At 43.2% G+C, this 16,903-nt stretch overlaps 1 protein-coding gene across 1 annotated transcript in view; it reads left to right on the top strand.

Moving 5' to 3' along the window:
* SULT6B1 (sulfotransferase family 6B member 1) overlaps nucleotides 1-15,594 on the top strand; it is a 126,977-nt gene extending 111,383 nt beyond the window's left edge. The window contains exon 7 of the mRNA XM_085640805.1: nucleotides 15,417-15,594. Within this exon, the coding sequence (XP_085496931.1) occupies nucleotides 15,417-15,547 (131 nt within the window). The 3' untranslated portion in view covers nucleotides 15,548-15,594. The remainder of the gene's footprint in view (nucleotides 1-15,416) is intronic.
* Nucleotides 15,595-16,903: the final 1,309 nt, after the last annotated feature.

The following is a 16,903-nucleotide window of genomic DNA, read 5'->3' on the forward strand; positions in this document are numbered from 1 at the left end:
TTAACCCAGATCTCTTGACTGGGGTGAATGTTTTGATTTGTTCTGCATTCCGTCCATCAATTGTGTGTCTTTTGCTTTCTCGACTTAAGTGCGCCGGGTATACCTAGACATGGGTCCCGGGCTCACTGTGCCAATGGAATCAAGCTATCCTGGCTGAAGAGGGGTGACACCCCAAAACTGGTCCTAGTATGCTTGTTTCCGGTCCAGGGAAGACATGGCTTGGTAGTACGGGCTGGACTGTTCCCATGAGGCACAAGGTCAAGACTGATTTGCATATAGCTGGGTCTGAACTGGGGTGGCGAAGTGAGCTAAAGAACGATGATAGATTCAACCCAGATCTGTGACTGGGGGTGAGTGTCTGAAAAGTTTCAGTGCTCCGTCCATCATCTTGTTGTATTTGCTTTGACAAATGGAAATAGACATCAAAGGGTTACTTTCACAGAGAATACCTATTAAGAATGGCCTTAGACATGGTTGTGTTCTGGCCTCACTGTAATTTTCACTATTTTTAGCATATCTACCCAAAATACTAGGAATGCCAAATGGCGTCAGCCCTAAGATGAATGTCACCCATATAAGCTGTCTCCTCTATGCAGTTGACTTGGTCATCATGGACCTGACTGAAATAGGCTTGCAGAGAAAACTAGATGTTTTTTCAAATTATGGTAAAACGAAAAAGATTATAGTAAATTTTAATAAAACCAAACTGTTGCCTTTTGTGGAAAAAGAACGCAAAGTTTAAGTGGTTCATTGATAATGCAGAAATAGAGGATGATAACCGATACAAATATTTTGAGATGTGGTTTGTGGAAAAGTTATTATGGAAGGACCATATTAAAGCATTGCAAGTAAAAGCCATTTCAACTCTAAGTGGTTTTAAGAAATTTGGTAAAGCGCATGTAGGGCCTTCCTTAAGACAGGCTGTTTTGGCAGCCTAGCAAGCAATGGTCGGGCTCCAATTTCAGTATGGAGTTGAGGAGCTGTGCCTAAGTGGATACACCACTGGGAGGGTAGATGTCTAAAACGACTTCTGTCCTTGCCATCCTCCTCTAGGAGCCAGACCATGAGGATGGAGACAGGCCTAGCGACTTGTAGCTACCTAGCTGATTCTGAGGTGATTAAATTCAGGAAACAAATAGAGCAGGATGACTCCTCAAAACTTCAACCTTATGTCCAAGGGAGATTCTGAACAGTGAATGAAAATGGGCAATTTCTATTCTTGAAAGGTTTGACAATATATGTAGTAGATTAGCAATAATATATAATGTGCAACAAACATTAAGAATCAGTAAAGGTGATCTTCAAATGTTAACACAAAAAAAATGGCAAGGGAAGATGATGTGAGCTATTTGGAAGATAAGAGAATCTGTATGCCCTTTGGGAACATGCTAGATGAAAGAAGAAACATTCCCATATCTAGAATATCTACCTAATTAATCCGTAAGATTGGCACTCATTCATATGTGCGGTAAACCCCGTTTTACATTCGACTGCTAAGAGGTTCTACTTAGAAGGGAATAATATTTGTAAGTGTGGCATGAAAACAAAATGCGATCTTATTCACATTTTATTAGATTGCGCGTGGTTTTTAGAGCAACAGAAATCATTATTAGCTGAAAAGGCTAACTGGGGTGGAAAGAGCTTTGTCCTAAGAGCCTCCAATGCCTGGAACGACCTTCCGTTATACCTAAGGATTGCTACGGAGCTCCTTTCGTTTAGGAAAGATCTGAAGACCTGGTTGTTCTCAGTTTAGTCTCAGTCTAGGCTCAGGGGCAGAGGGTACGAGGTAGATAGTGCCTAGCGCCAGGACACCCTTGGGTAACAGTGTGCTTTATAAACCTATATAACATAACATAACATTATTGAGACCCATCTTAAGGAAATATGATGTCAGGGATAGGAGACGAACAGCCTCCCTTTTACTGGATATGAGGTATTCTGATGTAAAGGGCATTTGCGAGATTTATATTCTCTGTGAAGGAAGTGTTAGTGAGGAATTGATTTTATAAGTGACATTTTTATGTAGAGCTTAAATGAATTGGATTGTTCATGTGTCGGTTTTATCTTGATTTATCGTTTGAAAGTATTTATTGAATATTTATTATGATCTGTTTTGTTGTGCAAATGAATAAAAAAAGAATGTCTGAATAAACATAATTGCCTGACTCAAGTCTGTAGTTTATTTACAGATATTAATGTACAAAAATATCAGTGCAGCTTTCTTCAATTAGGGCAGCTATAAAAAAACCCTTCTGTGTGTTTCTGCACTCCTCTGCTTGTCCCAGAGTAATGGGGCATAGTAGATTCACATTTAAATATAGCATACCTGCCAGTTTGGGTTTGTCGTAAGAGTAAACAATGTAATTAATTTAGCTCATTAGAACTCAGGCGTGCACTCTTGAAAAAAATATAGTTACATTTTCTTGTGCTCAAAGTGGAGGAAACATGATCACAATATGCATTGTTGTTTGGACAATATTGGCAGATTGTACGATCCATGGCATCTCACGTTTAGCTTGTCTTGTGTGTCCTACAGATTTTATTAGAAACATTCATCCTCGCCACTAGATGGCGCCCTTCTCAACCATATAAAGCGTCTGTAATTCCGTCTGCGATGAATTCCGTTTTATACTTCATATATTTTGTATCACTCCAAAAGTATTCATTATGGTTACTGCGTTTCAAATGGAACATTATTGCTCAAAATCCTGTCGGCTGGCGAAAAAATCCAGAGGATTCCAACTGCATGATCTCTATCAATGACAGAATGTAACATTATTGAGATCTTTTACCACTGACACTGAGTGAAAAATGTAAAGTTTAACACTGAATAATCGCGTTCACTCTCATTATTAAAGCTCATTAGGATAGCATTTTCCACGATAAACAAAAACCTACAGTAAACGTAACATATCACATAAAAAAAATTAAAAACTTAAGAAATATATAGTATATCTTTACGTTATTTTTTTTAAATACGGGACTTGCATATTCTCGTTGTGCTTGGCTTGTCTTTCTATAGACAAACAAAACACAGATAGTAATCTGTACTCTTGTTTATTATCTCTTTTCATTATCAGCCCCTTTAATGGATATTACCATTTTCTATTTTGCCTCTGTAAATGTAATTTGTCTTTTTTTTAACCGACATATACACTTGAGGCAACATGGAGAGAGAACAATAAGGGAAAATGCCTATATTTTAGACTTTGCACATTTTGGTTCTCACATTCCATTAAAAAGTATCTCTGTGGGATAATTTAGCTTTGCAAATTGCTTTAAAGTTTTCGTTGACTCATGACTTACTGCGCTGACCTACGCCAAAACTACATAAATGAGGCCTTGGGTTTCTGGTTGGCAGAGGTACGCACCCTGTCCAAGCAGGAACCACAATCCCAGTCAGGGTAAGTCAGATACACACCATAAATTAACCTGTGCTCGCCCTCTGGTAGCTTGACACAGAGCGTGCAGGCTTAACTTAAGAGGCAATGTGTAAAGTATTTGGGCTACAAAACAAACAGTAACAGTGAAAACACCACAAAACGTCTCCACACCAGTTTAGAAAAAGAATTTATGATTTCACAAATAAATCAAGACCAAAACGACAAAAATCCAATTAGTAGAAGTCAAGATATTACTTTTTAAAGATTAAATGCAAAAATAGTGCTTAGAAGCAGTAGGTGTAGGAAACTGGCTTTTTATGCAGTGCACCAAAATGAGGTACACAATGTAGAAAGCCCAGATTACCCTTGTTTTACAGGGTTTACATTAATAGTCTCAAATGCTTTTTTTATGGTAGTGTCGGTAGGGACGACGGTGGCAGCTAATCCCGATCCCGCTTGGCGTCATTATTGATTATGGTTCAAAATCATTGCTGTGTGCATTTCTTTTATTGAACTTGTTTAGATGAAAAGTTTTTAAAAATATTGTCTCACCTTTTGTAAATCTCAGTTCGCTGTAGGGACCATATGAAGTTATACATTTAGTGTCACGCTGTACAAAATTGCATACTCGCACTCATTGAGGGCTTAGGTGCTCTAGTATCGCTCTAGAGTTCGAACTGTGCCTGCACGCCCGGTCCGACCCAGTAGCCAATCACGGGTGCGGAGGGCGGGGCAGTGACAGGCCCACACAGGAAGGCGAGCGGTTAGCGCTCTAGCTTCTCCACACCTGAGGGCTATTTAGCCACTCGTCGACTCTAGCGCGCAGCGTTTGCGCGCAGTGTGCCGCCTACTCCTGCGCCTAAGACGAGCCAAAGACCAGCCGGTCTGCGCCCGTCCGCGACTGATCGGGGCGAGGGGCAGGGGTCATGGAGGACCATCCATCCAGCACAGAGAAACCTCCCAGCTGCAGGATAACATACACCTCACAGGTATTAATAGAGATTGCCTCTTATGTACCTAGGGTATGCACACATGAGGTGGGAACCAACCTTGAGGGTCCGTTTGCCTGTCGGGGATGTCATGTGCAATTTTATGATTTCACTGAACGTGGACAATGTCGGGAGTGCCCCCCGGATTTGGCGGGACAAGCACAACATATCACATCGACAAATAACCCTATGGCCAATTCATCATTGGGGAGCAAGCATTTGTTATGCAACATTCGTTCATTAGTCAAACACTCCACCGAGGTATGGGACCTTATATCATCGGAAGAACCAGATTTATATTTCCTAACCGAAACATGGCTCAAACCTCATTCAGTTCCGGCCATAACCCTCGGCATACCGACAGGATACAAAATAACCAGGCTGGATCGCCCAAATAAAACAGGGGGGGGGGGGGGGTAGCTATATTATTTAAACAAGAAATGAACGTTACTATCATCGAAGAACTTTGTACACCTCAGATAGAATTAATGATCTTTAAAATCAATCTAACATCTAAGGAACACAGGAAGGGAGCTGTGGTGTACCGCCCCCCGGGCCCATGTGAGAACTTTTCCGTTCTTCTTATTGAGGCTTTAGCCCCTCATGTACAAGAGAAATCGGATTTTCTTCTTGTAGGGGATTTTAATGTCCACAGTGAACAGGGTAATTGTCCGGAGGTAAATACTTTGCTTGCGGACTTAGACCTATTGGGATTCAAAAAGTGCAATTATGGCCCTACCCATCAAGCCGGCCATACTCTGGATTTAGTCATGTCCAATTCGCCCTTGATTAAATGTATGCCTCCTACTCAAGTGGACTGGACGGACCACTTCATTCTTAAATTCTATACTTTTGCTAATCATAAGCCTCGGGCTGGACAGACTGCGCTAGCCAGCACAAGGAGACCCTGGCATAAACTTACCTTGGAGAATTTCAGGGATAAATACAAGGAACCCACAACTAAGAGCCCGATAGATGATATCACAATCGAATTAAAAATGTTTGAGGAAGCGGTCGCCAAGGCTATAAACGCTACTATTCCTTTAAGAGTGTTCAAACCCCGTGTAGCACATAAGCAAGAGGTCTGGTTCTCTGATGAACTAAGATCCCTCAAGTTAAAGACTAGAAAACTAGAAAAGATTTGGAGATCATCGCGGAGGGTTGAAGATATGGAATATCATAAGATCGCTCTTAAGACATATCACAAGGCTATTCGGACTGCACGTAAAAACCATATTGCAACACAATTATCTGCAGCTGGTAAAAACTCGAAAATGTTATATCAAATCCTACAAACTTTCACTAAGCCAGCAGCCTGTGAAACGGCAGAACTAACATCCCAAGAACTTTGCGACAAGATCTCACTATTTTTTACGAAGAAGATAGAAGGGATCTATGATAAAATAATGTATTCCGACAAATCCGCACTAACAGATAACATCTCTCCACTGACTGTTGAAGCCCATTCCCACTCCACTCTGTGCCTCACTGAATTCCCTTCCATATCAATAGATGAGGTAACTGCATTAATTACGCAAATAAAGAGTGGGAGTCCTTTGGATACCATCCCTGCACGCATCATGCCCACATTAGCCAACGAATTAGGCCCGAGAATTCTGCAACTAGTTAATCTGTCCCTGAGTACAGGGGTAGTTCCCCCAGACTGGAAACGGGCTCTGGTAAGACCCCTAAGGAAAAACAATGCCATCTCCTGGACAGAACTGCCTAATTTGAGACCGATCTCTCTTCTTCCCTTTCTGGGTAAACTAATAGAGAAGTTCGTAAATTGCCACCTATCGACGTATATCGAAAAAGCAGGGAGACTGGATCCTTCCCAGTCAGGGTTTAGGCCCAGACACAGCACTGAGACCACCTTGCTGTCCGTCGCAGACGATCTACATATGCTCCAGGACAAGGGTTATTCCGTTGTACTGGTGCTGCTGGATCTGTCTGCGGCGTTTGACACCGTGTCGCATAATATCTTGACTTCCAGGCTAGCTAATAGTGGCCTGGGAGGCAAGGCGCTGGCCTGGCTGAGGAGTTTCCTAACAGACCGTACCCAAAGTGTCATCTTGGGTACATTTCGGTCAGAGGAGCTGAGGATCTCTAAAGGGGTGCCACAGGGCTCTTGCTTAAGCACAACGCTTTTTAACATCTATGTTGCCCCCTTGGCTAACATCATGAGATCCCATGGGTTCATCCCGGTGTCTTACGCAGATGACACCCAACTCCTCTTTCCATTTAAAACACTCACAACGGAGACTAGAAACTCTTTTGCCCAGGGAATGAAAGCAGTGGCACATTGTATGGCGTCCAACTATTTGCAATGTAATGTTGCTAAAACGGAGATGATGCTATTTGGCGAGGCTAAACTCCTGTGGACTCCGGACTGGTGGCCTCAAGATCTTGGGCCAGTCCCTGAGCCTAAATTGGTAGTGAAAGACCTGTGTGTTAGGCTCGACCAGGAGCTTTCCTTAAAACAACATAGTAATCAATTGGTGGACTCATGCTTTCATATCATTGGGCTGCTCCGGAAGGTGTTTCCTTTACTCCCAGACGCCACATGAAAGACCTTGGTGCAAGCTTTAGTGTTGAGCAGACTAGATTATTGTAACGGTTTGTTACTATCTGCCAACGAAGGAGTTATCTCAAGACTACAGGTGGTCCAGAACACTACTGCCCGCCTTGTACTTAACGCACCCCCTCGAACACCCTCCAAACCTTTGCTGACCAAACTTCACTGGTTGCCAGTGAAACAGAGGGTGAAGTTTAAAATATGTTGCATTATACACAAATGCTTGACGGGGACAGGCCCGGCCTATTTGGCCAACAAGTTCATTCCATATGTCCCCATTCGCTCCCTTAGATCTGGTGAGCGGGCTTTGCTATGTGTTCCCAGAGCTAGGAAAGCAAGACAAGGGTCTAGAGCTCTATCCGTGGCAGGTCCCACGCTCTGGAACAGCCTCCCCACAGCTATTAGATTGCACAGAGAACATCTTTCTTTTAGGAAACATTTAAAGACCTTCCTCTTCCAAGACTAAGATATCATCTTAGTGTTATAATGCACACGGCTAATATCTGTTCCTGATATTGATGATGCTAAAGGGCGCGGAGATACTCCTTAGGGAGTCGATTCTAGCGCGGTATAAACTTGCAAATAAGTTTGGGCGAGCAGTATATGCTTATCAGAGGGTAGTGTTAAGCATTTGTTGGACACACAGAGTTAATACATTTGACACACACTCGAGAAGAAACTCGAGACCAATTAAGAAAAATAGCACAGATTTTAAAATTATTTTAGACAGCAAGATTATTGGTACTTTAGACATTTTCAATTTTTACAGTAACAACAGAAGACAATCACAGCTGTCCGATTTGAGGCATGAGCCTCGAACGTGGTAATGCTATCCTATGAGAGAAACATTCATTGCATAGGTACACTTGCAGACGACTTACAGGACTGTTCTTCTGGACTTAAGGTAAGTAAAGATCAAGGTGCAAGAACACGCCAACAGTTCAAGTTTACGTGCCCTGGGGTGTCTGGGTGCAAAGGTGCTGTACGCGTTGATATCTTAGAATGCTGCACACTAAAGTTAATGGGAAAAGCACCTGTAATAAAAAGACTGCAAGGGGTTACTGGGGGACCCTGCTCTTGAGGTTCTCTGGACCATAGAGACACTGTCGGCTTACTTGAGCCAGGGCTGGGGAGCTCAGGTGCAGAGGTGTTTTTTTCCGGCGGGTTGGTGAGTCACGATCCTTGGTGCACATGCAAAAGAGGGAAGAGAAGCACAGCAGGGCCACTCTCGGTCTGGAGCTGGCCTCTTTCAAAAACCAATGATGTGCATGTACGTTTTGGTGGCATTGGTGTTCTGAGTGACCACAAACAAACCTTGGTGCTTGAACTTGCTCCGTTACCAAAGGCTTATAAGCCTCCGGCCTTGAAATGCAGTTATATTAGCCATACTGCTGGAGAAGGCGATACTTTCTCCGCAGCAGGCATTGTTTCCTGACCTCAGAGAGCACTGGCTGTCATCGACGGGTGTCAGAAGCTCATCTGTGGAGGCAGGCTGGACGATACCAGTCCGCCAGCAGTCTAGAAGACTGGTAGGTTTCAGGGGGCCCCTCCTACACTGGAAGTAGAATGGGTTTATTAAGACAAGGTGTTTGATACCAAACCCCATAGGTTTCAGTGAAGCCATTATGTAGCTAGGTGACTCGTAATTACCAGTGCCCAGTACATACCTTAGGATGGCTTCCCTGTTCACTTGCAATATCTAGTAATAGAACTAAATATCACAAGGGCGTATCTGCTCAAGCCTTACATAAAATATAATGCACCCTGCCTTAGGGCACCAAGGCCTGCTGTTGGGGTGACTTACATATATTATATGCAGTGACTTTGGCATGGCACACAATGAGTGTGCCATGTTGTGTTTTCACACATGATTTGCACCATGTCAAGCAGCCTACAAAGGCAGTCTGTATGCAATTTGTATGAGGTCCCTTAGGTTAGCTTAATACATGCAACAGCCCTTAGGGACTTTCTTTAGTACCCATGCCCTAGGTACCAATGGTACCATTTACTAGGAACTTACATTTTGAAGATGCCACACTTGCGCGAACGAAATTTTGATGGCCGAACACGGCTCTATACAAATGGATGTATGCCTAAGGAGAAACTAGTCCTTGCATCAAGAAATGGAAGAACACAGTGCAATAATTGGAATATGTTTGGAGAAAGGGTGCACTGAAGCCGCGTACGAATCACAACAAAGCGGACAATAAACTTCGCTCCACGTATTAGGAGTGAGCATGTAATGCTTTGGCCCTGAAGAAGCCCATAACTGGGAGAAACGCGTTGGCTGCGCGGAATTGTCTTTTTCAATCAGAAGCTCCTGAATAAAGACTTTAAAAAAACAGCGAGGAGACCTCGCTATCTATCTGTTCTTGGTACTTATTTTTAGGTTTGGCAACTTTTGGCGTGTTTCCTCGGTCTTTTTGCTTTCTGACCTCCCGGTTTTGACTCTGTTTTTGCTGGTTTAGTGTCTATGCGCACTTTCTCACTGCTGCTCAGTGTTAAAGTGCAAGTGCTCCTGTTGTAAATTGTTATTATGGATTGGTGTTTCCATGATTGGCTGATTTGATTTACTAGTCAGTCCCTAGTACAGTGCACTGTGTGTGCCCAGGGCCTGTAAATCAAATGCTGCTAGTGGGCTTACAGCACGGATTGTGCTACCCACACAAGCAGCCTCTAAATTCAACTCTGGCCTGCCATTGCAGACCCTGTGTGCAGTCTGGTAGTGCCATGTCGACTTGGCAAGTGTACCCACTTGCCAGGCACTAATCTTCCCTTTTCTTACATATCAAGTAACCCCTAAGGAAGGCCCAAGGTACCCCTGTGGGCACGGTGCAGTGTATATGAAAGGTAGTACATGACCTGGTGTGTGTGGCATGTCTTGATAGTGAATTACTGCCAATTTCGTTTTTCACTATTGTAAGGCTATCTGTCCCCATAGCACAGAATGGGGAGTTTGTTTATAACATCTTATAAACATAACTACCCCGGGGAACATGGTAGAAAAGAAAAGTTTAGTATGCCTGAACTCAGAATCTAAAGATGAATCTTTTAGTGAAGGTAATTTTTACATTCTGTGCTTGAAAATACCACTTTTAGAAAGTAGGTATTTTCTAGCTCAGCCATCCAGTGTGCCGCAGCTGGGTTTGTGGATTGACTGTCTGGCTTGGGAGGACAGGGGCTGGGGAGGAGCAGTGGCTCCAGAGAGTCTACATGGGTTAGGGATGAGCTGAATAGACCTGGGCTGCATTTAGAGTAGGGGGAGGAGATTTCCTTTCACCTGAATGGGCCTGGTCTGCCTCTGACAATGCTGTCTCCACCTCCTGCCAGGAAGCTGCACCAGAGAGGCCAGAACTGATTCTGGCTGGGCATAGACACTCTCTGCCTCAGAGGACAAAGGCATTTGGGCTATACAAAGTGGGGCTCAAACCTCTGAACTTTAGAACTCTTTTGGACCAAGAAGACTACCAAGAAGAAGAGCTGAAGAAGCTGTGAGGAGGAACTACCACTTTGCTGGGTGCTTTGCTGTGTTGGCCTGCAGTGGCTGCTTCTGTCTTGGGCAGTGAAAGGACTGGACTGAACTTTCTACAACTTCTTTATTGAGTTTCTCCAAGGGTTTGAGGTAGAACTTGCCCCCTGTTCAAGAAGTCTCAGGAACAGCAAAGTCTTCAAGTTCTTCTGCCATCAGCACTGGGGGCTGTGTGTTTTGTGCTGCAACAGAAGAAAAGCAACCCGGTGCTGTCTACAACGTCGCTGCCGACTCTGTGTCCTGAAGGCACTGCAGAGGGCATCGCCGCAACGCTGCACCGCAATCCTAGTCTCACCGGCGACGCCACCTGATGCTGCCACCAAGCCGCTGCTTGCACCGCGACCTGTGGGCACTACACTCCACACCGCCTCACTTCACGCCGTCGCCGTGGTATCCCCAATGATGACGCTCCATGCCGACATCGATGCCGCTGCTTGCACCATGGTTCGAGGGCACTGCTTGTAAGCTACGCGAAGCACCGTCCTCATCCCGCACCGCAGCCTTGGCTTACCGACACCGGCGCCATCGACTCCAGTTCATCAGCTGACGACAGCGCTTCAGCAACAACAACACCGCTGCTTGCACCGTGACCTGCAAGCATCGCAACGAGCACCGCATCACTTCGCACCGCAACCCTTGTCTCACTGACGCCGCTGGACGACCGTCACCGAGCCGCTGCCTGCTCCGTGACCTGAGGGCACCACACGCCGCACCGCTGCACTTCGCCCTGCAGCACCTGACGCCTGCCGATGCCGGCGCTCCCGATTTCAACCGTGAGGAGTTCGATCTGCAACATGTGTGACTTCAAGGGCCCGACGACTCCTGCACCGACCTCCGGAACCGACGCTTGCGGACGCCAGCCTTTCATGGCTTATTGAGAGGTCGCCGACGCCCTGCATTTCTAAAGGAACTGTTTTGCGAGTCTTCCCGACACCGTAGCTGGACCGCGACGCTGCTGTCAGCCAGAACTTTTCGGATTTGTTGTTCATGACGCAGTCATATCCACTACGAAGGGGGTCCCCCAAAAATAGATATGAGGCAGGTTACAGCGGGGAAAGTCACATAAACAAACAAGCAATTAAATAACCTGCCCAAAAGAGATTTGAAAGGTCCTTAATTAGATCCCATAATGAAACAAAACAATCCGGAACCGACAGTTGCAATTAGTCAGACATTTGATTTTTTTATTATTTTTAAAAAAAATATATAATGTGCAATGCAAAGTATTTTCTCATGTTCAATCATCAAAATCAATAAATCAAACAAATAGGTAATCAAAACCTATGACATTTAAATCATCAATATGTAACAACAACATACAAGGTCCCACATATTCAATCAATGCAACTGTACTTCAATCAAACCAACATACACTCAAGTTCATGCATACATACTCAAAATAATTCAAGACAGTGTCCGAGACAATCATCGACCACATGATGATGGGGTGGGAAAATAACATAGAACATCCAAGGATTGGTCAAATGATGTAATTTCAACAATCCGATATCATTAAGCGCCGACGCGCGTTTCAGTGTCCAGCCCCAGCCGGGGCTACACCTTCATCAGGGCGAAGATGGTCAAACAACACTGGGACCAACAACCAAACCTAGAGGATAGGCGCAGATGAGATCTTTATATGCATGTATAGCCAAGAAAATATGTAAAGGATGACACATTAATTCCGCTCCATAGGTAGATAAACTACCAGAAGGATAGGTAATGATAGGAGTCCAGGATTCCTTCCAAGGGTCGGTGACCAAATCAGATAGTGGCAAGCAGCTGCACAGTCAATACTTTCAAATGTGTCAACGACCAGAAAGAAAAATAATTGTTTTCAGAAAAGGCCGTCAGGGATTTCTCATGGTCATAGCTTCATCATAGAGCGGTCAATGCGACAATCCATGTACGGAGGTCGAAATCTCTTTGCGAGTACCCTTCTTCCTGTAGCGCTTCAGGGACCGTGCTCAAACATGACGCAGTCATAGCCACAGATGGAGCTATCAACTTCAAGGAGCTATATTTCAAGTCTATTGTGAAGACTGAAGATTTCTAAGTACTGTATTGTGGATTTTTATCGTTTTTGGTCTTGTTTGAGTATTTAAAAATATTGGATATTTTTCTAAACTGGTGTTGTGTCCTTTTGAAGTGCTTTCACTGTGTTACTGTTGATTATTTGCAAATGCTTTACACACTGCCTCTAAGATAAGCCTGTCTGCTTGTGCCAAGCTACCAAGGGGCTCAGCAGGGGTTTATTTTAGGAGTGTAACTCCCTTATACTGACTAGAAGGAAGGGTCCCTACTTGGACAAAGGTGCAAACTCTTGCCAACTAGAGAACCCCATTTCTAACACTTATCTACCAGATTAATTATATATTTTTTCTTGTCTAAACGTTGCCTCTCTACGGTGTCCAAATATGATTAATTAAGGGCTTAATTGGTGGCTAGCCATTTGAGGTGGGCAACAACTAATTTATATTGAGAAGAAATAACACACGTAGCGGTGGGTCAAACGGGTCCCCTGGCTGCCAATACTTGTTCAACTCTGAGTTGAGTCGCGTCGATTTAGCCTCAAAGATGATTTTTCGACGATCATCTTGCAGACTGAATGTGTTCTAAATTTAATAATGGGTGAGTTTTGTGCCAGTGGGGTTCCGTTGTTACGTTGATTTATCTTCTCGTAATTTTTTTCCCTTGAAGAACAAAGGAGCTGATTTCTTACTATTATTTCTACTTCAACAAGTTAACTATGTTTATAATTTCAGACATGGCCATTGTAGTTAATAATTGCCTCCTTTACTTCATGGTCCTCGTGCGGCAAGGAAGGTAGACTGAAATCCATGAAGGCAAGGTTGTTGAGGTTTAGATTTTTGGTGCTGCAAATCCAGATTTTCGAGACTTTAGGTTGATTAATAAGCTTGTATATGGAGAAGGACCTAAAAAGGAATTTGAGAGTGACCTCATCATCCACCCGCGATTGGGTCATTGACTGACTGACCGTCATAAGTGATGACACCATTCTGAGTACGCTCTTTGTCAAATTCTGTTGGTGATTTGGTTCATTTCTTCTTATTGTGAAATGGCAAGTTTCAAATCAGAATTAACAAAGTCAACTGTGTGAATAAAACCCAAATCGTGAAAAATTCCTGCATACTACTGTATAACAAATGTTGTTCATTCCGCTGCTACAATTTCATTCTTATGTGATCCATGGTTGCCTCTCAAGAAAATGTGTGCTCTAGTTCTTTATTAAAACTCTGTTGTCGGAATTGTAGGAGGAAAAACGTCTGTTTCAAAGATTCAATAGTTGAGTTAACCATGATTGTGTTGTTGTAGGTAATGGTTATGCTCACTTATGTGTTCTGTCTAGACTTCATTTGAGTATCCTGCAGGATGAGTGTAGTGATGAATGGTGCATGCTCCTAGAGGTGAACCATTTTTGATCACAAAAATGTAGTACGTGTCAAAATATTAGATAACATTCACCTGATACTGAAAGCAGCAAGGTGCTCATAAACTACATAACTAGATCCCAAAACTGTTCTAACATTGACATATTGCATTTTCACGTTATGTTAATGGTGGTGATAGATTCCCACTACACATAAGTCTTAAAGGTGTCTAATAGGAAATATATTGGTAATTATGTTTGCTCATATCCATGCTTACATTTGGGTTACTCACCAACTGGCTGCATGCGAAACTAATTTGCTTAACAAATGCATTGTCTGAAGCAATGTAATAAAGTAAGATATGTATGCACCACCCAGCAATACTGGCTTACCTTTAAGTATCCTTGGCTAATTCATATCATTGTGTTTGTCAAATCTCCATGGGATATTGAAGAAATTTGCAAGGCCCACAAACTAAGTCTCATAGGCCCTGATTACAAGTTGCGTTATACCACCCAGAGTGCCAACACTACTCTGGGCAATCACAGATTGCTTGTCTTCTCTGGAATAGATAATTCCAGGTCTGGAGACATTGGGTCTTTTTTCACCAGGTGTGGCTCTACACTGTTCAGGGACATGCACAGGGGCGGTGGGCAGGAGCTCAGTCTGGCCCCTAACTTACCTCTGCGACACCACGGGCAAAGTAGATAATGCTCCCTTGGGCCTACACCCAGCCCTTCCCTGGCTTTTGTGAAGCACCACCCCCACTACATGCGCCCGACTCCACGTAGCTTCATCCTGAAATGTTCCACCTGCTCTAAGAGGGCACAAAACGTCGCTGATTAGTCTCTGAAATCGGGAAAAACCCAATGGAAAATGATTGCCCATTCCAGGGAAAAAACTGTAATTGCCTGGTTTTGGCTGCTTTATTCAGAGATTCTGAAAGCACATCCAAAAATTCCCAGCTTCCACCCTGTTTACCCACTTTGAGATGCATGTAACTTGTAATCAGGGACTCTGAGGTTAAAGTCAAACCTATTTATATGTCATATATGGCACTTTGGTGATGATTGCAAATGTGCAAAACTACGTAAGTATCCGTTGCTGCTAGATTTACCCCATTGTTTTGTGAGCGGACCCTTCAGTTTCACCTATATAGATGAAAGAAGGTTCAACCTGAATTGTGTGGTTCGATTAAGGAAACTATGGGGCATATTATCAAGCATGGCGTTAAAATTATCGCTGCCTTAGCGGCAGAAAACTGCAGGTAATGGGCTTGATAATATGCCGCAGAGAATTCCAATAGAAGCCCATGTTGACACCAGAACATGGGCTTCTATGGGAGCTCTCAAGGGCATATTATCAAGCTCATTATCGCCGCTTTAGCGGCAGTTTTCTGCCGCTAAATCAGCGATAATTTTAACGCCGTTTCTTGATAATATGCCCCTACATTTGCATACATTTTTTCTGTTGTAAATATGACACAAATACCAATAAGTAATGTTGATATTTTACTGCGAACTTATTATGTGTGTCTGTTTTTTTCAGGTGATGTGGGGGACTGGAAAAACTATTTCTCTGAAGCACAGAACCGTGAAATGGATGCAAAATTTGAAGAGTGTTTAGCAGGAACTAAACTTGGAAAAATGCTAAATTATGATACACACTGTAAATCCTAATATTATGATGAAATAGTATTTTTCTAATAAAACAACTATGAAAAGTGGCCTAGTTAAAAAGAATTTATTCAAGGAACTCGTTTGTCTTTTATGCATCGTCACTGTTCATTTTGGATATGCTGTTGGAATTATGATTTTTCTCAAACTCTCATTAAATTACTTGCACCCCGTATCCTAATTTGGGGCATTCGCTTACACTATGGGATGACAGAGAATAGACACTGTTAAATATGTTTGCAATGCTGTATCCAATATATTTTGTGTGGCCTGACTTTTATGTGGGTGGGCCCTGGTCACCCACTTGCATGCTAAGCCGAAGGTCCTTCCCTGACCGGGGCTATTTCAATTATTTTCGTTTTGGACTGGGGAACTTTAATAATTCGAAATAGAAAATTATTTAAAAGAAACATTTGGTTTTCATGGAGAAAGGCGGTTAAAGGTTCTAAGACAAGTCAAAAGGTTGGGTTGAAATCTAAAAGCAGACTCAGGGGGATATTTACAATAAAATGTCAGAGCACGGCGTTACCAATTTTGAAGTAACGCCGTGCTCCGACATTTATTAAACAGGGATGCGCTGTATTTACAAAAATACAGCGCACCCCTGCATTTCCCTTAGCACTGGCGCTAAAAAAGCTGCCTAGCGCCAGTGCAGGCACCTACTGCATTTTTTAAAATTGAATATGGTTTACTTCTATCACTGGTCAAGGTACGACACAGACTTGTCTGAGTGTCCGGTTGCTTGGCAAGTGCCATGGGGTAGACTGGGTTAAAGTGGGGATAGATTTTGATTCCCCATGACCGAAAAGTGTCTTTACAAGCTAGGAGAACTCGAGCCCAAGTAGCAGATTTAAATGTCACCAGGGTTACTTCAGAGGGTTGCGACCCTCTTGGCGGAAGAAATTCTATATATTCAATATCTTCAGATGCCAATTTATCAAGGCCCGGAACTCCTTTCGATAATTTGATGATGTTTGCTCTATTGAGAACATCGTGATGGCCTTTTGATTTATATTCAGGGACAAGGAGAATTTTGAAGCACTGGGAATCGCTGACAGGACTTGATTGACAATGACCCTTGTCATTTAAAGTGTTTTTTTCAATTAGAGGGCCGGGTGCTATTCCAGGGTAAGACAAAGTATTATCTCGAAGCCCTTCCAAAGTTGTCAAAGAGTCCTCAGGTAGCTTTAATGTGTTCTTAAAGGTTACTTTTGGATGGTAGCCTCCAGCACTTAATGGAGCGGTTTGAATACGAGAATAAAGAATGGGTTGAGTTTGAGTAATCGTTTCAATAAGCGAGTTTGTGTTCACTGCTTGTATTTGACCAGGTACTTGGTCCGTACCAGTTAAAAACTCTTT

This window comes from Triturus cristatus, chromosome 2_1, assembly GCF_964204655.1.
Source record: "Triturus cristatus chromosome 2_1, aTriCri1.1, whole genome shotgun sequence".
Taxonomy (NCBI): domain Eukaryota; kingdom Metazoa; phylum Chordata; class Amphibia; order Caudata; family Salamandridae; genus Triturus; species Triturus cristatus.